The 23,100-nt window shown below is 50.0% G+C and overlaps 1 protein-coding gene across 6 annotated transcripts in view; it reads right to left on the bottom strand.

Annotated features, from left to right (window-relative positions):
* Positions 1-23,100, bottom strand: part of SGSM2 (small G protein signaling modulator 2) — a 148,572-nt gene that overhangs the window by 56,224 nt on the left and 69,248 nt on the right. For all 6 annotated transcript variants that reach the window (XM_048823789.2, XM_048823787.2, XM_048823790.2 and 3 more), the window contains exon 3: positions 1,346-1,508. In XM_048823789.2, the coding sequence (XP_048679746.2) occupies positions 1,346-1,508 (163 nt within the window). The remainder of the gene's footprint in view (positions 1-1,345; positions 1,509-23,100) is intronic.

Below are 23,100 nucleotides of genomic sequence, written 5' to 3'. Positions count from 1 at the left end.
GAAAAATAAACAAAGGAGGCAGGGTTAAAATAGCTAATGTAAATAAATGTTTAAATGATTCAGAAACATCACAGTGGGTGAGCGAATATCTTTTATTGGAACATCAATTCATGCTCACTGGAAACCTATATAACTACAGGAACTTAGTGCAACAAGATATTCAAGAGACCAGAAGTTCCTACGAGTGCAAAGACCCCTGTCCAGGTTCAGCAGCCCCATTGTGCAAGGTGCTGTACAAACACATAGGAAGATGCGGTCCTTTCCCCAGTGAGCTTACAATCCAAGGCCCTGATCCTGCAAAGACTTATGCATGTGAGTAGTTCCACTGACTTCAATGGAATCACTGAGAGTGAGTAAAACGGAGCACGTGCTTTAGACTTTCCAGGATCAGGGCCTCAGGCTCTTCACCTCAATGGGACTACGTGCATGTTTAAAGTGAGGCCCAGGCTGCTGAATCAATCAGGGCCTGATCATGGTTACCCTCCTCCTCCCTTGCCTTCACCCCTCCCTCCTATTGTCTGTTACCAGTCATTGGTTTATCTCATTGTTTATTAGGCCCTGATCCTGGAATGAGCTCCACGCAGGAGGGACCCCTATTCCTATATGACCTCTGCTGAATCAGTCGGCAGGAAGGACACTGTAGGATCATGGCCTGGAAGTGGAAACGTCGTGTACAATGCTGATTGGGGTGTATTGAATCTGGTGTCTCTTGCACTGTTCCTCTGGTGGGCCTATCAGGTCTCCCAACGCACGTGAAGAAAAAAGGGTGGTCAAGGGGAACAAACAAGCAAGCAAAGATAAACGTTCAGGCCTTCTTTACTCCATAAATAACTGCCCTCTGCCACAAAGTGGGTGAATCGCTCCCATCTGGCCCTGGTTTTGGCAAGGGGAGAGCCGCGACTTCTGCTTTTCCACTAAGCTCTGTTCCTTCTGTCACCTGCTCCCACCCACCTCCACCCAATCGGTCTGCTTTGTCTACCTGTCGCATCCTGGCCGATACCTAGCTGCCCGTGAGCAGCGACTGTCTTCTGTGTTATTTGTCTCGACAGCACCTGGTATAATAGGGGGTCCTGACCCTTGACTGGAGCTCCTGGGTACACCGTGATTCACATAAAGAGTAAAAATTAAATGGAGCACAAACCCAGCTCTTGCCCTTTGGCCCTTTGCCATTCACTTGAGAACGTTTGAACTTTAGAAAATTTTGACAAAAATTCATTTTCTACAAGTTTTTCTGACCGGTTGAATTTTCCCCCAAAAGTTGCCCAAAGTAATTTTCCGAGCAGCTCTAGCTGTCCCCTTCAAGCCGCCATGACGGTCTCACATTCAGAACAGCCCTTGGCCTTACCTGCCTTCCGCCTGCTGCTGCAGTTTCTGCACTTTCTTGCATATGTCCCCAGCTACCGCGTACGTCTTGCCAACTTTGGTGAAGAGGGCAGCGACCTTATCGGTCCGGAGGAAGCCGGCGGCTCTGCGTTTCAGCATGTGCAGGAGGCACGCCTCCACCACACCTGGAAAAGGACAGGAGACATCACCATGAGCACTCGGATGGATCCTCCACTCCATTCTTCTTGGCACGAGTCAGTAAGGAGAGAAAGGCCATCTAATGAAACACATCTCATATCTAGGGAGGGAGAGAATACGGGCCAGGGTAGTAAGTAATGAGGACCCAGGGGTTCTATTCCTGCTTCAGCTGTGGACTCACTGTGTGGCCTCAAACAAATCTCTTACTCTCTTTGTGCCTCAGTTTCCCCATCAGGAAAGCAGGGATAACAATACACTTACCTGTCCCACGGGGGTGTCATCAGGCTTGCTAACTGCACTGACAGCCTTGGATGAAAGTTGGACTCCGCAGTCAGGTTCTGCAGAAACCTGCATAAACCCAAATATCCTGGCAGGTGTGTCTGTCTATATTTATATTTTTTCCTGTGGACAATTTTGTGCCTCAGGGAGCCATTTACGTGGATTACATAACAGGAGGCTGGCCTTCTAGGAACTGAAAAGCAGAGAGAAGACCAGATCTAGTAATTGGTAACGATCTTGTAATTGGTAATTATGAGATTACTAATTGGCAATTGATCTCGTAATTGGTATATCCAAGCACCAGACCGGCAGTGATGGGTCCCCTAAAATACTATATTTTAATTCCCATAAACAATTGTAATACCTAGCTCTTATATAGCACTTTTCATCAATAGATCTCAAGGTCAGTATCATTATCTCCATTTTACAGATGAGGAAACGGAGGCATGGAGTGTTGAAGTGACTTGCCCAAGGTCACCCAGCAGGCCAGTGGCAGAGTCAGGAGTAGATCCCAGGTCTTCTGAGTCCCAGTCCAGTGCTTTATCCACTAGGCCATACTGCCTAAAGAATCTCACTGGACATGTAAACGTGAATACTATCATCCCCTTGGAAGGTGAACGACACCTTGATGCTGCTCCGACTGACTCCACAAGGCAGGATCAGGCCCTAACTTGGAGGTACACTGAGCTAAATATGTGCTTTTACTGAGGACCTCTCCTTTTTGGCAGGAGCTCCCTGTTGTCTTAAGGGAGATCCCACGTCCTGTATAATCAGGTGATTCCCCCAGTCTGGATACATTTGCTTATTGGGATGTGACAGACTGTCAGGGCGGCACATTCCCCAACCCCTCCCTTGTTGCGGGGGTGATGCTGCCATACACTTGTAGTTTGTGTCAGCTTTGTGCAGAATCTCATCAGGCAGGATGTGTCTCATCCCGCCCCCACTTGGACAAATCTCCTAATCAACACGTTAAACGTTTCTCCATATACCGAGGTCATTGACATGAAAGCAACGCGCTGCACATAAGCTAATCTGGGGACTATGTAGCCTTTATCACGGCACTATCTTGATTTGCAGAAGCAGGGTAGGACAAATCATCCATTTATCTTCCAATCCTTACATGCTACGTATTAATCCTACACATCACGGGGTGGGTGTTTGCTCGGCAACCCTACTGTGGAGGAATTCAACTTTGTGCAGTGGCGTGTGCCTCTAAAACCAGCCTACCAAAACAAAACCCGCTGCCCTATACTTCGTTCGCCCCCTGGGCGGAGGAGAAGAGATCGAACAACCCACGTGTGACACGTTAGTCGTGTCGCTCCGTGCACTTCTGCGAGGCACACAACAAAGAGGGTGGTATCAGACCCGAGATACAACAGAACAGATTTGACAACCTAGATCAAGAAAGCAACGGATGGGGATGGAGTTATGACCTATTTTCCTGCTTCTTAAAAAGGCATCGATGTATCAGATTTGGTGCCCTATCAGCTGAACTGGACAGCCAAGCCCACAGCCACCTGCAGAGCATTTGCTAATGATCGGCCCTGCTTTCCTGGCGACTAACACAACACTTAGAGAAAAGCGGGGGGGAGGGAGGGGGGAGGAAAAAGGAGAGGAAGTGGCCTAGGACTGCGTCTTTATCGGAACAGACATAACCAGGCGTGTCTGAATCCAGATGGGACAATTAGCGCTGGAGATCTTCGGGGAACAGGGCTGGCTTTCTACATCTTTTACACAATGAAAGAGACTTCACTGAGGAAGATGATGGATTTAATGGCGGTGAGGGTGGGGGTGTTGTGAGTGTGGGTTGTTGGTTTTTTTTTTTTTTTTTTAATAGAAGGAAATGTCGTACATCAAATAGCCACAAGAAGGCTGGATGGAGATATCCATCCCTGGACAGTGGAAAAATACAGGTTCCTTGCAGCACACCTGGCTTGAGCAGCGTGGGATTGATGCGGTTCTCACTGAAGTCTCTGGGGAAACCTGTTCATTCCCTTAGGTCTTGCTAGGTGGGAAGCCTCTAGGTAAGAGGGACGTGACTAGGGACTTGTTTTAAAACCTTTTTTCTCTTATGTTATCCTTTATTCCTGCTGTTAAGATTAAACAATACTTGGGTTTAAGCAGACTGTCTGGTCACTGTATTCGCTGCCGGACACAGACTCCTGAAGGGAAAAACCCAGTCAGACCTGCTGGGTAGAACCAATGGAGATACAGGATGCTGTAACACCGGAGCCCAGTCTAGGGATGGGAGAACCATGTGATCCCACTCCGAGAGAGAGAGAGGCCTGACACCTGAGAGGGTGCACTCAGAGAGACCAGGAAGGGGACAGAGGTACAGCAAAGGTTGCCAGGCGTCCGGTCGAAGAGGGACCCTAGTGGCTCTGGTCAGCACTGCTGACCAGGCCATTAGAAGTCCGGTCGGCGGCACAGCAGGTCTAAGGTAGGTTCCCTGCCTGCCCTGGCTCCACACAGCTCCTGGAAGCGGCTGGCACGTCCCTCTGGCTCCTAGGCGCAGGGGAGACCAGGGAACCTCTGCGCATTTCCCCCACCCCGAGTGACGGCTCCACTGCTCCCATTGGCCGGGAACAGCAGGCAATGGGAGCTGCGGGGGCGGGTAGTGCACAGCGCGCACCACGCAGAGCCGCCAGGCTGCCCCTGTGCCTGGGAGCCGGACATGCTGGCTGCTTCCAGGAGCTGCGTGGAGCCAGGGAACCTGCCTTTATCAGGTAGCCGCCTGAGGTAAGCACTGCCCAGCTGGAGCCCAAACCTGCACCCCAACCCCCTACACCAGGTCGGAACCCCCTCCCGCTCCTTAACTCCCACCCCAGAGTTCGCACCCCCACTCGCACCCCATCCCCCTACCTCAGCCTTGAGCCCCCTCCCGCAATCCAAACCCCTCGGCCTCAGCCTGAAGCCCCCTCCTGCACCCTGAACCCCTCATTTCTGGCCCCACCCCAGAGCCCACACCCCCAGTCAGAGCCCACACTCCCTCCCTCCCCACAACCCCCTGCTCCAGCTTAGTGAAAGTGAATGAGGGTGGGGGAGAGCAAGCAGCAGAGGGAGGGGGGGATGGAGTGAGTTGAGGGCGGGGCCTCAGGGAAGGGGGCGGCGCAAGGGTATTCGGTTTTGTGCAATTAGAAACCCGGCAACCCCTTAGCGCAGCGAGCTCTGTACCTGTGATGCTACGGAGCGGTCTTTGTTCATTTTGCAATGCTTATCACAACAGACTCTGAAGTTCACCAGCCAAACAGGGACTCCAAAGCCCACACTGGTTTTATTTCAGTCTTGCGCAATGCCCCGCAGAAAACTGAACATTACACTTTAGCTGCTGCAGAGAGCCATGAGCCTAGCCTGGACAATAGCTGAGCAATCGGGGTAAAAAGCCATTCATGCCTGCTCGTGTTTAAATCTAGGTTGCAAATGACTCATCCAGTCAACGCCATACCCAAAGGCGGACAATATTGCTTACTCATTGAAAAAGTAAGTCCCTGAAGCCTCCGCAGAGCGCTCCCCTCTCTCCGGAGTTTGCTTTCCGGCCTCTGAGCAATGTTCGCCCATGTTTATTGATTGCAATTTACCACAGACTGCCTGCTGCTAACATCGCAACATTAAATTTTCATCACCAATAGCAAACCATGTTCCATCCGCTCAGACATACATTACCTCCGCATTAGACCCTGACAGCTAAGCGTGAAGAACGCAATACCTGCCTGCACGCTGAGCTCAAACTTGCCAGGTGCGGAGTGCGTCCTGCACCCTCCTCTATCGGGCTTATACGGCTCCCATGACTGGAGCATCTGAGCACCTCGCAGTCTTTAATGGATCCATCTTCCCAACACCCCTATGAGGTTCTATGATCCTCATTTTGCGGACAGGAAACTGACAGATTCTTAAAGATGTTTAGGCACCCAAAGATCACACAGATAGGGGTTTTGAAAATCTCACTGGGCACGGAGGTGCCTGACTCCAACGGGATCACACCTCTGATTAACTACGCTGGCAGCAGGCTGGACTGTGGAGATGGCCCCAGCCGGCACATGAGTTAGCAAGTTGAGTTTTGAGAGCTGACCCTGTGGTAGCTAACTCAAGTGAAGAACACACCTTTTTTCGCCCAAACTCTCTCTGTACTTCAATTCCCCACCTGTGAACTGGGGATAACAATACTCCCTTTCCCCTTTGTCTTGTCTATTTAGACTGTAAGCCGTTGTATTTCTTACTATAGGTCTGCCCGGTGCCTAGCACAACGGGGCCCCGATCTCCGTTATAACTAAATAATAAATCATAGGAATAGTAGTAATCCACACCAATTCCCACAGGTGTCCTAGTCTGGGAATCCTTGTCTAAATCAAGGCCGTAGGGTGAGTTTGTGCTCAGCCTCAAGTGGCTCTGCAGGCAACCCTCTGGCCAAGACTGCCCTCTTCAGTGCACTTGTAATAAACACTCCAGATAAACCCTCATTTACAGGAAAATTCTAAACACAGGCCTTGCTCCAAACAAATAGATGGTTTGAATCAACCTAGTTTTATTGCTAGCTCCTTGCAAATGCACTGGCCCTTGGGAGAGACTAGAACGCATTTCACGCTTATCCTTCATCAACAAAAGGCTTTCATGTGTTTTCATTTTTAATTAAAGAATTCATGCTTTCCATCAATCAGTTCCTTAACCAGGGATACTCAAGATCTTACAGTCCGCTGATTTACTAGGGTGAACAGCACACAGTGGCTACTATCTTGGAAACCAGATGGATAAAATACCGATCCCTTGATTTTATTTATTTTGTTGGTCACACATTTCCCCATATTAGAAATCACTGGTGTTTGAAGGCTACTTCAGTTGTCATTTACATTGACAGGGTTATTATTAGTGTAAAGTATTCATAAGCCTGCCAATTACCCTTCCCGGTTGTAAAAAGCAAAGGCTGTAATTCATCGAGTTCTATTAATATACATTTAGCTCCCACTTACTGTTCTCCAGCTGAACTGTAAATACAGTTACAAACAAGTTTGCAGATCTCAAAAATGGCAAGTTACGTGTACCTTTAATTTTGAAACATTATTAGTTAGTATTATTTACATAATGGTAGCATCTGGAAGCCCTAACCAAGGCCAGAGCCCCATTGTGCCCAGACACTGTACACACATGATACGTCTACATTGGAGTCAGAGGTGTGACTGCTGCATGTGTAGACATCTCCAAGCTAGCCTGGATCTATGTAGCTACAACAGTGGCTAGGAGAGCCAGGAACTCAGTCCAGATTTCCTGGGTGCCAGCCCAATGCCGTAGCCACAACACCATCCCCATCTGAAGGCAAGCATGGACCCCACTTGAACTTCCTAGCCTCCTTCCACTATGCAACCTTCTCACAGTCTCCTAAAGACCAATCTGATGAGAAATAAATACACAGCGTGGTCTTTGCAAGGGGCGGAATGCATTCCGGCAATGAGAAAAGCAGATTGTACAGCAATGTATCCCTCGCTAGCCTTTTATCCCAGAGCAGATCTGAGAAAGCAGACAGTGGAAGAGGCAGGACAATTTGAAAGCTCGCGTTTGGATCAAGAACTTTTAGAACCAGAAGGAAGCAACAAGGAACAGTGCGGCCCACGGGGAAGCCGCCGTCACCCATCTGCATCACACACACACACACACACGACATTACAGCTCTGACGCGCTGCCCCACTCGAAGGCGTGCAGCGGATGTGGGCAGATAGAAGGAAATATCAACGAGACGCAGGAGACCAAGGACAACAGTGGAGACATGGCAACAGCTGGAGCGAGAACGAAACAAAGGGCTGTGGAGCACTTTGCCGGATGTGTCTGGAGGGGCTCGTGTCAGTGTGGGGAGCCTCAGAGAGAAGCCAGGCTGGGTAGCTTGAAAGTTTCAGCTATTGAGCACACGGCAAAGTAATTCTACTTTTCCAGCCTGGGTGGTAAATTCAGGTACCTTATGCCTGGGGTGATTCTCCTTTGGTAGGGTAGATAAGGGCCCAGTGTGTTCCTCTTATCCCCACAACCCCTCCCAGGTACCAGGCTACAGCTAACTTCCCTACTCTCCTGTAGGGTTCGGGCTCCGTTGGGGCTTTTCAGACACAGCCTCGCCACGGGGCGGCCCTGAGAACATTACTGCGCCATCCCCATGACTATGATTGTTGCGTGACAGTAGAACCTAGAGGCCGCTGCCCCTGGGGCCTCATTGCACTAGTATTGTACAAGCCACACAGCAAAAGGCAGTCCCTGACCCCAAGAGCTCACAGTCACGACAGACAGGACAGATACAGGGCAGGAGGGGAAACTGAGGCAGGGAGCGGAAAAGTGACTTGCCCAAGGGCTGAGAGCAGGTCAGGGGTGGAGCCAGCAACAGAACCCAGGTCTCTGGACTCTGGGGCTCCCGCCACACCCTGTGGATGTGTAAGCACCACTGCTCAGCATGGTAGGTTTCCCACCCGTCTCCTTGGAGGAGACTCAGGGACTGAAGGTGTGGCCAGCCTCTGTGTGGGTGGTTCCTCTCACTTCCCGCTCTGGCTCACCCACCCACGTGCTGGCTGCAGGCAGCTCTGTTTATTATTTGTACTGCCGTAGGGCCAGGGATCCCTGTGTGAGGCACGCTATTCTTAGAGGCGTGGTGGAAGAAGTTATCAGCAGATTTAGACACTGCCTAGATGCGAGGACCCAGACAGAGGCCCGAGTCAAAGAGGAGGCTGAGATAACAGGCCTCCATGACCAGCAGGCTGGTGCTGGCCGCAGCGATGGAGAAAGGAGGTAACATCGTGTAGCCCCAGACCGAGCGGCAGCTGGTCTCTGATCACCAATTAACACAATTTACTAGGGATCCAATCAACCCGAGGCTGGGAGCCTCTGCAACCGGCTCGTTTAGCGCCTCCAAGACCTGCAGGGACGCTCACCGCAAGCTCATGCTGCTCGGCAACGACTCGTGAGGGCAGCACAGGTCCCCTGCATCGACAGGACTTCAAGTTGACGGAGGCCCTCGTCACTGCCCGGTGAGGCAGGCATAGTACAGGCGGGGCTCGACCGACCCCCTGACGGAGGCGGCCAGCCGCCCAGTACGGGTCCCCTTATACCGCGTCTTGCGGCCGTCACTCCAGAGCCGGTCCCCTACGGATACCGCTACGGGAAAAACTTCCGGCACCGGTGCACGTGGCGAGCACACACCCCGACTATGGATTGGCCATGAGCAGGCACTCGAAGAAGCAGCGACTAAGCACACTGTCTTAACAACCGCAGGGTTCCAATTCTGCACATCTTGGGCCAAAGGCTCAGCTGCCCCAGAGGAGCCCAGTGGTCCAGCAAGCCTGATAGCCCGCATCCGGCACTGGGGTACTGCCCAATGGCTAATGATTCCTAAGACAGCAAGCCCTGCGCTCCCCAGCCACGCAGCGTACCAAAGCAGAACGTGCAATGCTGAGCGGAGGAACGGGACATCCCTGCCTGACCCCTCAGCAGTTAGGCATGAGCTTTCATCAAGACCACCTCCCGATGGGATGGGCAGCTATTATTTTCCTGTGCTCTGGCTTTAAGCAGGTGCCTCGGGCTGACTGCATCATCCCCAGGAGAGGGGCTGTCTCCACTCCGAGGCTGTGCGGCAGGGGTGAGTGCTGCACAGATGCTCGAGGGGATTCACGAGTCCAAGTGGAGCTGCACGAGACGAACAGAGCAGGCTCCCAGAGCCTGTCCACTGCAAGGATCCCAGCCCAAAAGCAGTTCGGAGGCGGGGGGAGAGGGCAGCCGGCGCATCACTGAAAAAACCACATGAGATGTTTCAAATAAAGCAGAAATAATTGGCCAGGGTGGAACAGAGCTGGGAAGAGAAGCATCGCTGTTGCTTAGGAACAGTTGGGTTTTTTTAAAGAAGACAATAAAATATTAATGAAACAAATTTAGTAAAATCCACAGCCGACATGGCTTTAATTATTAATATTTGCTGTGGCTGATACCAAGGGTAATCTCCACCCCGCCTGTCCCGAAAGCCGCAATGTGGAATTATGTCACTGTGACATTTCTCACCACCACCCGTCATGACAACGCTACTTAATTGACTAGAACACACACGTGATGTACGTGCGACGGGAAATGGCAGGAAAGGCATTTGATGGAACCATTGTATTCTTGGCACTCGGAGACACTTGTCCTATTTCGGTGGACAGGTGGACAGCCGTGGGGTTAAGGCACTGGCCCGGGAATCAGGAGATCTGGTTTCGATCCCTGGATCCACCTACTGTGCGACCTTATTTAAATTTCTCTGTGCCTCAGTTTTCTCTCTGTACAATAGGGATAAGACGACACTCTTTGTCTTATCTGTTTAGGGGATAGGGTATTCATGGCAGGGGCTGTCTCTTAATCCATCCATGCCTGCATTTCCTAGCCCAATGCATCAGAAGTTAGAGGCCTAAAGCACCCCGAGGGTACCCATTAGAATCCAACCCACCCCTCCCGCAAGCTCGCCAGGCCACACGCAGCATTAGTCAATCAGCTCAGCTTGGCTATATGAAGCGGCCTTTTGTGTGTGTCCAGACACAGGACCACCCAGTGGTTTGGGGGCGGGACTCGGGCAAAATCTGGACTCCCCCCACTCTTCCAGAAAAAATGAACAATGAGGGGGAAAGGGGTTTGGAGAAGGAGCCCTCCCTCCCTCACCCTGCACGGGCTGGGCCCAGCTCCTCGCTCCAGGCATTGCGACCTGATGGGCAGCATTGCAGCACCACATAGGTTTGGCCCCGCTTCATCATGACAGAGGGGCCAAGAGGTCAAATTCCAGCGAGTGGTGTTGCGACCCTGTGAGCCAGGTCACACCACCACATGGTTTGGGAGGCTCTCTCAGCCTGGGGCAAACTTCCCCTTTTACCTCCACCCCATTGGTAGCCCTGGGCAGAGACAGTAATAATCTCATTGCATGTCATCAGATTCCCATTGCCCCCTCCCCCCCACACACTGGAAAACCACATTGATCAGCCACTCAGAACCAAACTTGGCCAAATGGAAAATGTCAAATGGGTTTAAAGCGCATGCAAAAAACCTGCTTCTTCTTGGGCGTCTTAGGCTCATGCCAAAGAAGATCGAGAAATGACTGTCATTGGGGTAGGATGTGTAAGTACCTTCATGGGGCAAAAATACCAGGTATTTTCAGGTGCTAATCTACCAGAGAAAGGCATAATGAGAACCAATGGCTGGAAGCTGCCTCCAGGCAAATTCAAATCTGAAATAATCCTCAATTTTTTATTTTTAAACAATAAATGTGATCAAAAACTGGAACAAACTACCAAGGGAAGCGGTGAATTCTCCAACTCCAACTCCATTCTCCAACTCCAACTCATCCAGTCTTCAGGGAGGAATCCAGTCTTGATTTGAAGATATGCCTTAGTCAAACAAGTTATTGGGTGATATACAGGAGTTAACTGGATAAATTCTCTGGCCGGGGATATAAAGGAGATCAGACTGAAAGAATTACCAAAACTTTTATAACAGAACTGCAGCCAGGGATTACTTCACGCTTCTCTGAAAGGCAGCCATTTCTGAAGTGGGACATGGCAGCTATTTAAGAGCGCCCCACAGCTCTACACAACAGTTTATTAGGTCAAGTTGTACCGTGTTGGAGAGAAGCGCTCCTATCAAGCACCTCTTCTACCGCTCGGCGTGTCGGAAGGTATCAACTCACCCAGAGCGGTTTGTTACAGCATTTCACAGCAAGCTGCAAACTTAGAAAGGTCATCAACAGGAGCGTGCCAAGCAGTTACAATGAACACCAAGGAGCGCTTCCAATAACTCCATATAGACCTAAAAGGGGTGAGAAGTACGGACGAGAGCCAGTCAGGCTGTTTGGATTCATAGGGAGCTTGGGTGACTGTTTGGTTTCAGGTCAGATGGGATCACATGTCCAGAGTTTCACTTGAAATGTCTCTTTCTGATAAAGCTTCAGAAGCTGGGTAAAACTTAACCGAGCCTCCAATTAAACTGGCTAGACCTTGCAGAACTGTGGAGTTCAGGAGGGTTTCTTCTACAGGTGAAGCTGCCATGTAAGTTATTAGGCCAGAGCTAGATTTTGAACCCAACCCTGCAAAACTTCAGGAATGATGATGTCTGAGTTCTGGAATGGGCCCTGGTTTTAGTTTTCGATCAAAACCAATCAGGACTAGCCCAGTTTTATTCAAGAGTCAGGTCAAAAAGTTTGCAAACCTTTCAACAAAGTTGGCACCTGAGTTTGAAATGAAATCCCAAACCAGATCTTGTCCTCAAGGTGGGTATCCGGTGCCTAAAGCCAGGTCAACACTAAAAAATGAGGTCGAACCAACTACACGGCTCAGGGGTGAGAAAAATCCACGCCCCTGAGTGACGTAGTTAAACTGATCTAATCCCTGGATTAATGACAGTGACAGAAGAACCCCTTCCGTCACTGCTGTGGGTGGCTACACAGAAGCAGTTTCTCGTGACGGCAGAGCCTCAGAAATTGTCCTCCCTCAAATCTAACAGGAGGCTTCTTGTGGCACACTCTCTGCTGTTGAGGAACCGAGGTTACTTCCAAACTCAGTGGTGCCATGTGGCCAGCTCCTATAATGCTGAATGAGCCTTGAGTTAAGGTCTCATTTTTTTGGAACCTGGTTCAGGTCGAATTGCGATAGGTCCCCAGAGCCATGGGGGTTGTCAGGGTTGCGGTTGGCTTCTGCCTTTCCTTTGGTGTTACTGGCCTGGGCTTTTATCAGATCCAAAGTCAGATTTCTGTACTCAAGGCAATTCATACAAACCGATGGCTGGCTCTGTGGTAAATCTGGGCCGGATGCACAGCCCACTGAAGGTAGTGCAAGTCTTTCTATTGACTTCAGCAGGCTTTGGATCAAGCCCTTGAAGCGTTACGTACGGCTTCTCCAAAGTGTGCTCCATACAGTATTTCCCTTACCTAGGAGAAGGATGATCCAGTGCTTACAGTGCTAGTCTAGGCTGTGGGAGGCCTGGGTACCATTCCTCCACCACTGATCTCCTGCATGACCTTGGGCAAGGCACTTGGTCTCTTCTGCACTCAGGTCCCCATCTGTACAATGGGGATAACAGCACTGCCCTACTTCACAGGGGTTTTGTGAGGTACCCAGACACTACGGTAATGGAGGCCACATACGTGCCTAAGACAGACAGAAGCCAGAAAAGTGGTGCTCAACATTCGCAGTGCCCAGGATTTCTCTCTCTCTCTCCCTTTTTTTTAAACCCATAACAAAAATCAGACACCCACATCAGATTCAATTGACCAAAAAAACTTTCCAGGCCCTTCCCAGTCTCTCTCTATCCTGCCTATCATTTCTCATCTGACAATGAGCTGTCAGCACTTGCCTCTGATCTGCCCGTGGGGCTGGTCTCCATTCTCTACTTGCTGCATTTCCAAAGAAAAACTTTTGTGCTGTCTCCCAGGCTGCCCCACACCCTTGGGAGGCACTCCCTGTACACGTCGACAAAGCGACCTCCGTCTCCGCCTTCAGACCTCTCCTTTGCCACCACAGTTAGGGAGGTGGTTTGTAGAGACCACTGCCCATCAACTTGGCCGGTACTGTCTCGCTCATCTGTTGTCTCCAGTCTTAGACTTGTCTGTAAGTCCAGTGCTTAATTTGTAACGAAAGAGGTGCCAGAAGCTCAAGGAATTGGGTGCTGGGCTCAAGCAGTTTTTTTACTTTCACAACTGACGCGGTAAGCCCAGGGGTGCCAGGGCTCTAAACTGCCACGCCCTGGCACTAATTAAACACTGTGTAAGCCCCTTGGGGCAGGGACCATCTCAGTGCCTAGTACAACGGGTTCCTGGTCCACAACGGCCGCCACAACACAAATTAAACAATCAGGAGTAAAAGCTCAGCGTCAGACACACTTTGCAAACGCTCCACTTCCCAACAGAAGCAGCAGCAGCCGCTCTCCCCTCCTTTGTGCCAAGGCCCCTGGGACCACAGCAGAAGAACTGCAGTGCCTCGCCGTCCGGCTCCCTGTGCTCACCGCGTTCTGTTATGGCAAAGCCCCAGCTTCCAAGGGAATTCGCTTTCTTTCTCGGCCAGCATCTGAACTGAACTGGATTCTCTACGGCAAGTTCTTGGCGCGCACGCGCTAGGGGTGGGGACAGATGGAACGAGCTCATTTACCTGGAACACGATGTACCCTCCTATTCTTCTGTTGGGGGTGTCAGAGAGGAGGAGAAACGTTAATTGGATAAATGAAAGGATACGGTTTTCACACTTCTTTCTGCTCTTCCCACATCCCAATTAGCCTGAACCATCTGCACGGGCCACTCCCTGTTTCCACTTGTTTACTGCACCAATGTTCCCTTATAAATTGGACTGAAATATATACAAATACATGCTAAAAATCCCTACGTGGCTTTAGGTATCTCTGGTACAGACGGGGTAGAACACAGCACTGCATTCCCCAACCATTCTGTGAAGGGGGGAGGTCAGATAAATGGGATTCTTGCAAACAACCCAGAAATCAAAACAGGCACCCCTTGTGTGGGCAGTCGTTGAGCGTGGAGACTATTCCCTTGCCCTGAAGGGAAACAAGCATCTTTTGGGAGTTGCCAGTAGTCACTGGGAAGGGATGTGATTGCATCTCTTTGAAGGTGGGCCGCAACAGCATGGAGCCTGCAACGCTGGGGCTCAGAAGAGCCAGAGGCGTTCCAACAGGCGTGCGGAGAAGAGGAAGTGGGTGGAAAAGGCAGGCTGGCGGACATACATACACATTACTGAGCCCGCTGGTTCTTTGGAGCAGGGGCCATATTTCCATGATATGCATGTACAGCGCCTAAAACAATGGGGTCCCAATCCGGACTGGGGCCTCTCGGAGCCACCACAGCAACGAACAATTCCAAAGCCAAAAACACACAGGTAACACTGATCCCCAAAGCGGGCAGCCTTTCCCAATGCTCAGACTGGACGAGCGACGTCCTGTCTGTGACAGGCCAGCACCATTAATGAAGCCACAGGCTCAGCCAGCAGCGGGGCCTCCAAAGCGAACGTGAGGAGCTCAGCTCCGGTACCTCGCTCACATCACTCAGCTGACAGCAGCTGTCCTAAAATTCATTATCTCCAGTCAATTCTGAGGCAGATCCCTTGCAGCATTTAACCGGCTGAGGATATGGTTATGGATTTGCAGTCCAAATAACCACCTCCCCAGTAAGCTTCGAAAAATGTCTCCTTTTTATTACATAAACCCAGCCAGACCTTTCTGCACGAGACAAGTGACTTCAGTTTCCTCCCCTTTCCCCTTTATTGAAATCTCGCTGCGGTCTAATGGACTATATGCTAAGAGAGCTCCGGAGACCGAGGCAGAGGGGCGCAAGATGAGGGACCTCAGAGAGGTTTTTAATGGAATTCATTTAGCAGATGGATTTTGCTTTAGCTACAGCTAAATAGCTTGTTTTCATGGAAACCGTGCACAGGGAACTGGACTTGTAAGGCTGAAGTGTGAAAATAAAAAAACGAAAGCGAGGGAAGATAAGAGACAAGGAGACTACATGCCGGCCTGTCTTCAGCACACAGCGTACTGGCAGAGCCGGGCAGCACACGCTGGGATGATCTATTGGCGGAGGTCAGGGACGGAACGTATTTGCTAGGACCACGCACTAGTCCAGCCCCAAAATCCTCTCCATGCTGGAGCAGAGGGAGCCCCTGCAGAAGTATAGGTTCCATTACACGCATTGGGTCCACGCCCTCCGTGCAGGCTCCCACAGGTTCTGCTGTGCCTTCCGTACCAGCGGGGAGCCCGTGGGTTGGAAGGAGACTATGGATTTGCCCGGTTGTAAAGGAAAGCTGCTACGTTTTAGGGACCAGGGAGATTGGGTGGGGCGGGACACTAGATGTCTGTGTAACGCGCCGGCCCCGGTGAAAATCTGAAAGGAACCTGACCCTTTTCTAACAGGCCTCGCTCTGATCTCCGACACACGGCCGTCGGACCCAAACCTACAACAAGGAGCCGCAGGACCAAGACGAGACGGCTCCTCCATGTGGTAGCACAAGGAACCGTTTGAAAATGGAAAGGGACACCCCCCCCCCCCGGATCGTTTTGAACGCGTGCGTCCCTTGGACCATTTACACCAGGTATCAGCACATGGAGTGGTTGGTTCACAAAATAATTGCGGGTGGCGCTGTTTTGCAGAGAACAAAACACTCAGATAATAAAGAGTGATGAAGTCAACCTACCCGCACCACAGGCCAAACTCCAGCGAAAGGGGCACGGTTAGCTTAGAGTCCTCAGACTTTACCTACTTTAATACTTTCAAGACTTTAATACTATTTATTAGTATTGTAGCACCTTGTGGGCCACTTGAGATCAAGCCCCATTGCACTAGGCACTTAGTTTGTAAGCTCTTTAGGGCAGAGACCCTCTTTTTGTTCTCTGTTTGTAGGCGGCTACTGCAAAACAAATAATAGACACAAACACTACCACCCCCCCCCACCCACACACAGTCAGAAAGTCTCGGTCTTGACTAGCTTACAGTCCATACTAGGGGCAGCCAAACATACGGGCCCTCTGAGCCTCATACAACAATCTTCAAATGTTCGAGAGCTGGGGTGTGACTGTTGGAAGTCAGGGGTTGGGACTTCAGCCCTGCTCAGGCTGAAGCCCCGAGCCCTGGCAGGTACGTCCCACAGGGTTGAAGGCCTAAGACCTCTCTCCCCACTGGACAGAAGTCCCTCCCGCACCACCCAGCTGCAAGGCAGAGGTCCTGAGCTCCCCCCACCCAGTCTTGTAGGGGTGGAATGGGAGGCTGTGGGGGGCTCCGCGAGCCGCACTTTAATGGTAAAAGTGGTTCGCAAGCCACAGTTTGGCCACCCTGGTCTACACATACGAGACACACAAAGAAAATTATTATTCCTATTTTAGCAAAGGGGAATTGACGCACAGAAAGATGAAGTGACTTGCCCAAGGTCACACACAATGAATCTGTAGCACAGCCAAGAACTGAATCTAGAGCTCCTAAGTCCCAGTCCAGTGCCTTAACCACCTGACCAGCCTTCCTCTGAAGGGGACTCCAATGAGACTACTTGTAAGAGTAAGACCTGCAGCGACAGACCTCCTATCTCATGTAGGTGAAGGGTTATTCTTCATTACAGACAAATTATGGAACACATTCTTGCAAACTGGTGCGTTTAAAAGCAAAGGCTGAGATTTTCAAAGGTGTCTAAGAGACATGGATGCTCAGTTTTGATTAAAATGAATGGGGAAAGGGTGTCCAAACCACGCAGGTGTCTTTGAACATCTCAGCCACAGGTTTTAACAAAACAAACAAACAAGAAAGAAAACCTTAAAAAGAAATTTCCAGTGTTTTTCATATTGTTACAATAACTCCAGGGGGCCCAGAGATTTTTTCCTTCCCTCAAATGATTTTCCAGTTGCTCCCGTCCCTGAGTAAGGATTTTGAATGGCAGGTTTTTGATTGCAAATAATTTTTAGGGCTACACACATAAACCTACGGAATTGAGGAGTTTATAGTGTCATCTAGAGGCACGCTTCAGAGGCACGAATAGATTGCTACAGAGAGTATCAGGGCGAGGGAAGAGCGATTGCAATAAATCCAGTTAAATCCCTTCCCCACAATTACCACCATGAACTAAACCCAATACCAAATCTGATTTAGTCTAATACAGTCCAGACTTTATTACTGTGCATCTCTTAGCTTTTGTTGCATTCAGCCATTAGCTCTGCTCATGTGTGGCACTCAGTGGCCGATGTACCATTTCATTGGTTTCAGTTTCCTTAGGAAGCGTTGAGGTATTGTTTCAGCCTAAGACTCGGGCCATCGGAGGGCTGGGATTTCATTGCAAGCCCAGTGAATAGATATCATCCTCATCCTCGGGGCTCATCATCATCCCAGGGCATCTTCAGCACAACTGAGATGTTATCTTAGTACGGCCAGGTCTACACTGGAGAAGTTAGGTTGAGTCAGCTTCATCGCTCAGGGGCGTGAAAAATCCACACCCCGAGCAACGTAATTAAGCCGACCTAGCTACCGCCTCTCAGGGAGGTGGATTCCCTATGCCACCAGCAGAACCCCACCCTTCGGCGTAGGTAGCGTCTACATTGAAGCGCATTTCAAATGCGGACAAGCCCTTAGCGAGCTAAAGGCATCGTACTTCCTCTGCAGCTTTTTATCTGATCGGTCAGCTGAGAAATCACAATGCGGGTGGTAAATCAGTTGGAAATGCAAATGCTTTTCAATGTTTAATTTTGGTTTCATGTCGGAAAGATCTTTAAGGCCGCTATTACTTTTATGTGTTTGTTAAGCATCCGTCTGGCAATCGGTCCATAACGCACAGAGGGAAATACTCTGGTGATGGGTGCTCTAAGAACACGATTCTTTATTGTGTGTATTACAGACACTCCAAGAAGCCCCAGCTGAAAATCACGGCCCCATGGCGCCAGGCCCCATAAAGACTCATCGTGAGAGACAGCCCCTGACTTGAAGAGCTTACCATCTAAATAAGTAAGCCAAACAGTGGGAGGCAAAAGCTGAGACAGAGACGTAAGGTGATCTGGCCAAGGTTACAGAAGGGGACGGTGGGCAACCTGGAACTAGACCGCAGGTCTCCTGATTCCCAGTCTAGTGTCCTGTTCACTAGATCACATCGTCTACCAGGGATGGATAAGAAGAAACAGATGGGAAAGGATAAGAAAGGACACAATTAAAAAAATATGATTTGGAAAGATACCCTGTTTCTAGCAGAATTCCCCATTATAATATAGGACAAGGAGTCTATGAGCTACTTCATAAACTCCTCTCTTTGCCATTGTTCTGTTTATTAAAACATCACTCCAAATGTTCGCTTAATAGCTTCTAGCTTTAGTCTTCTCCAGCCCCTGTCATCCAAGGGGCTCAAAGTGCTCTGCACACATTAGCCTCACGACATGTCTAGGAGGCAGATATTACTACACTCCTTTCACAGAAGGGGAAAACTGACTGTGGCCCAGATAGCTTATGTGACTCATGGTGAGACAATATTCTTGCCAGCAAGTTAAAAAAGTATGGCTTGAATGAATGGACAATAAAGTGGAGAGAAAGCTGGCTAGATTGTCGGGCTCAACGGGTACCGATCAACGGCTCGATGTCTAGCTGGCAGCTGGTATCAAGCGGAGTGCCCGAGGGGTCAGTCCTGGAGCCGGTTTTGTTCAACATCTTCATGAATGATCTGGAGGATGGCATGAATTGCACCCTCAGCAAGTTCGCAGATGACACTAGGCTGGGGGGAGAGGTAGATACGCTGGAGGGTAGAGATAGGGTCCAGAGTGACCGAGACAAATTGGAGGATTGGGCCAAAAGGAATCTGATGAGGTTCAACAAGAACAAGTGCAGAGTCCTGCACTTAGAACAGAAGAATCCCATGCACTGCTACAGGCTGGGGACCAACTGGCTAAGCAAGCGGCAGTTCTGCAAAAAAGGACCTGGGGATTACAGTGGACGAGAAGCTGGATATGAGTCAACAGTGTGCCCTTGTTGCCAAGAAGGCTAATAGCATATTGGGCTACATTAGTAGGAGCATTGCCAGCAGATCGAGGGAAGTAATTATTCCCCTCTATTCAGCACAGGGGAGACTACATCTGGAGTACTGCATCCAGTTTTGGGCCCCCCACGACAGAAAGGATGTGGATAAATTGGAGAGAGTCCAGCAGAGGGCAACGAAAATGATTAGGGGTCTGGGGCACATGATTTATGAGGACAGGCTGAGGGAACTGGGATTATTTAGTCTGCAGAAGAGAAGAATGAGGGGGGATTTGATAGCAGCCTTCAACTACCTGAAGGGGGGTTCCAAAGAGGATGGAGCTCGGCTGTTCTCAGTGGTGGCAGATGACAGAACAAGGAGCAATGGTCTCAAGTTGCAGTGGGGGAGGTCTAGGTTGGATATTAGGAAAAACTATTTCACTAGGAGGGTGGTGAAGCACTGGATGGGTTACCTAGGATGGTGGTTGAATCTCCATCCATAGGGGTTTTTAAGGCCAGGCTTGACAAAGCCCTGGCTGGGATGATTTAGTTGGGGATTGATTGGTCCTGCTTTGAGCAAGGGGTTGGACTAGATGACCTCCTGAGGTCTCTTCCAACCCTGTTCTTCTATGATTCTGTGACACATTGAGCAACTGGCAATAGAACTAGAGTCCTGACTTCAAGACCCATCACGGTCACACCTGCTTTACACAGCTGTAACTCCATTGACTCCAATGATGGGACACCAGTCGTTTCAATCAGGAGTATGTGATATTATCCAGCTCTCATATAGCGCTTTTCATCCACAGATCTCAAAGCACCTTCGATATAATTATCGCCATTTGAGAGGGGATGGGGAAACTGAGGCACGTGGCGGTGAAGTGACTTGTCCAAGGTCACTCAGTAGGCCCATGGCTGAGCCAGGAACAGAATGCAAGTCCCCTGAGCCCCAATCCAGTGCTCCACTCACACAGCGAGGAGAATCAGAACCACTTTAACTATCAGACGGGAGATTTTTTTGATAGCACATAGGTGCCTAACTCCGACTGAAATGAGGAGTCAGGTCTGTGATTCCATTAGCCAGCCTAGAGTATCCTACAACAGACTCCCCAGTAACTCTACAATAAGATACCCAGCCACGCGGCTTATACATCATGGGCCAGATTTTCAGGAGAGCAGAGTCTTAATTAGGCACCAAAATAAGTGGCCAGATTCTTTCCAAAGGGCTCAGCACCCTATTTTGGGGGAGCTGCTGGGTCCCGAGTCATTCTGAAAACCTGACTCCAAAACCAGAGAAGCGTAAGAGCTTTAGGGTTGGTTCTGCTGGCGCCCAGGGGTGAGGGACTTGGAGCGATTCCACCATGCTCTGAAAAGGGGGGTTCAGTAGGTGTACAAGTCCTCTGTTTTTGAACATGTTAAAGGACAAGAACAGCAGCTACCAGCCTCAAGAGTCTAAAATCAAAATATTCTATAAAGTGATCAGTCCAGCAGGGCAATCTAGCACACAGTGGGAGACCAGACCATCTCCAGGCAATAGGAGATGCTGCAAACGTTAACCTTTAAAAGCTGTTGGCAGCAAGGTAATTTCTAGTCACTAGATCACGCTGCATGGAATTTCTGGCAAGCCTTGCCTTAGCTGCAAATTAAACTCCATGGGTTAATTACAAGGGCCCCTTGAAGACAGCGCCATTTCAAAAAAGAGTGAGCTCTTGATCGGCTGATAAGTGAAAGAAAAAGTCCACTCCCCCCATAAAAGACAAGCTGAATATTCTGAAGCAGCAGGACGCAGGATCCAGACCAGCAGTTAAAGTTCCAGCTGGAGGTCCCGGCTCTATTGGGTGAAAGCCGTTGAATATTACTGAATTCCGATTAAAAAAAAAAACAATAATAAAAGAGCACCATCCTGCAGGGGGGGGGGGGGGGGGATTTGAACACTGAAAGCCATGATTTGGCGTGAGACAAGTGTTATGTTACTGCCAGAACAGGCCAAATGTTTTCCACTACTCGTGGTTTAAATTTTTGAACGAATTTGCTTGGAAGGTCGACAGGCAGAACAGTATAAATGCTTTTTGGCCCATCGGTTCAGTTATGGGTGGGTCAGTTTTCTAATGTAGACACGGTCTAAGGGCTTGTCTGCATGGCAAAGCAACTGTGAGAAAAACGAGGGGTGTGAATTTAAAGGACAGTAGCCATTTGGCACTAACACCCCGCATGGGTGCTCTTATTCCTTGCTAGGAGCGTCTTTGTGCAGCTCAGAGAGAGCAGGGGTGGGGGTAATATTGGGCCAACTTCTGCTGGGGAGAGAGACAAGCTTTATAAAATTGGTGTAGGGTTCCTAAGCCCGGATGTCTACACTGCAATTTTGTAGCCCCGCAAGCCCGAGTCAGCTGATGTGGGCATGCTGTGGGTGTATGGCAGTGCAGACATACTGACTTTGACAGGAGAAGAAGCCAAGACTGGAAATAAAAACAGAAGGAAGCCGGGCTAGATGCTTAGCTATGGCTGGCTAATAAAAAACAACATTACAATGGGGTTACAGCGTTCTCTTCGCTCCCTTGATACTCATCCAATTAGCGATCATCTCCGTGTCTAATTGCTAACGAGCTTTTAGGAGACAATTTTGTCTGAGCGAAGCTCATCACTCTGCTCCGGGCCAGATGCTGAAGTCATTCAAGTTCCATGCATACTTTATTAACTCTGAGATGCTTCGGCGCAGGGATGACATCTTCCCAAGTAATACAACTGTACTGTCCGTTCCTTGTCTGCTAAATGCCGCTTTTCGTAAGTGATTCACATGTGCTCATGGTGAACCGGCACCCGCATTCCTAATCCCATTGACATGCAGGTTAAAACTCCTTTTCACGTCAACGATGCAGGATTGGGGCCTGAATCTCCATTCAGAATCAAGTTTATAGTTATAGGACTACCAGTGTGTCCACAAGCTTAGAGGCCGATGGCCGCTAATTCCCTGCACAACACACTCACCCTTCCAAAGACTGATCGCCACGGTGCGTCTACACTACACACTAAGGCTGTGCTCTGACTCAGGTTTGAGCCCAAGCCCTGCTTCCGTCCACACACAGATCGGTCTGACTAAGGTCAGTGAGCACACAGGACCCAGGTCCCAGGAGCCTGTTAGGGGGATGGGTCAGAGCCCGAGTCCTGCTGTGACGTGGGTCCAAGCCCTGTCATTTTGCAGTGTGGCTGCAGCTTTAGGATACTTCTACACAGCAAAAGCTTGGATCCCCCTTGTAACCGTAGCAGCGAAGTCAGTGCACCATGGGTTGCAGAAGCTTGGCACGAACCTTGGGTACGACGTACTCAGCTCTCTAGCCCGTGCTGTGCTGATGTCTCTGCTATTATTACCCATGTTAGCTGCATTCAAGCTAGCTCAGAGAGACTAGCCCGGCCCAGCTTTCGCTGTGTAGACACACTCTTAGAGGGTGCAGACCCAAGTTCTGGCCCTTGTCCCAAGATCACCAGGATGGGGTGGAAAGGAAGGGGCAGGCACCAAGAAATGGAGGGAGGGGAAGGGGAGTTTGGGACACAGAAGAATGGAAAGAAAGGAAACACTGAGGATTAAAAAAGAAAGAGAAGGAGTGAAACCTGCACAGGCCAGAGTGCCGTGATCACATGCACAATTGGTAATTATTGGATGCTCACCGCAAGGGACATGCAGTAGGTCATTCCAAGCTAAGGACTCCCTCGTGCCAGCATCTGACTGCCTCAAACACTGACCAAGTCAGCCTCTCCAAGCCCCATGTGGCAGGGAGGTGGAGAGGGGACTGAGGCAGAGAGATTTAAACGAGTTGCCTTGGGGCGCAAAGGAAGTGTGGGGCTGAGTGGGGAAC

Source organism: Caretta caretta, chromosome 17, assembly GCF_965140235.1.
Source record: "Caretta caretta isolate rCarCar2 chromosome 17, rCarCar1.hap1, whole genome shotgun sequence".
NCBI classification, from domain to species: Eukaryota; Metazoa; Chordata; order Testudines; family Cheloniidae; genus Caretta; species Caretta caretta.
This window is presented reverse-complemented; position numbering and strand designations above follow the sequence as displayed.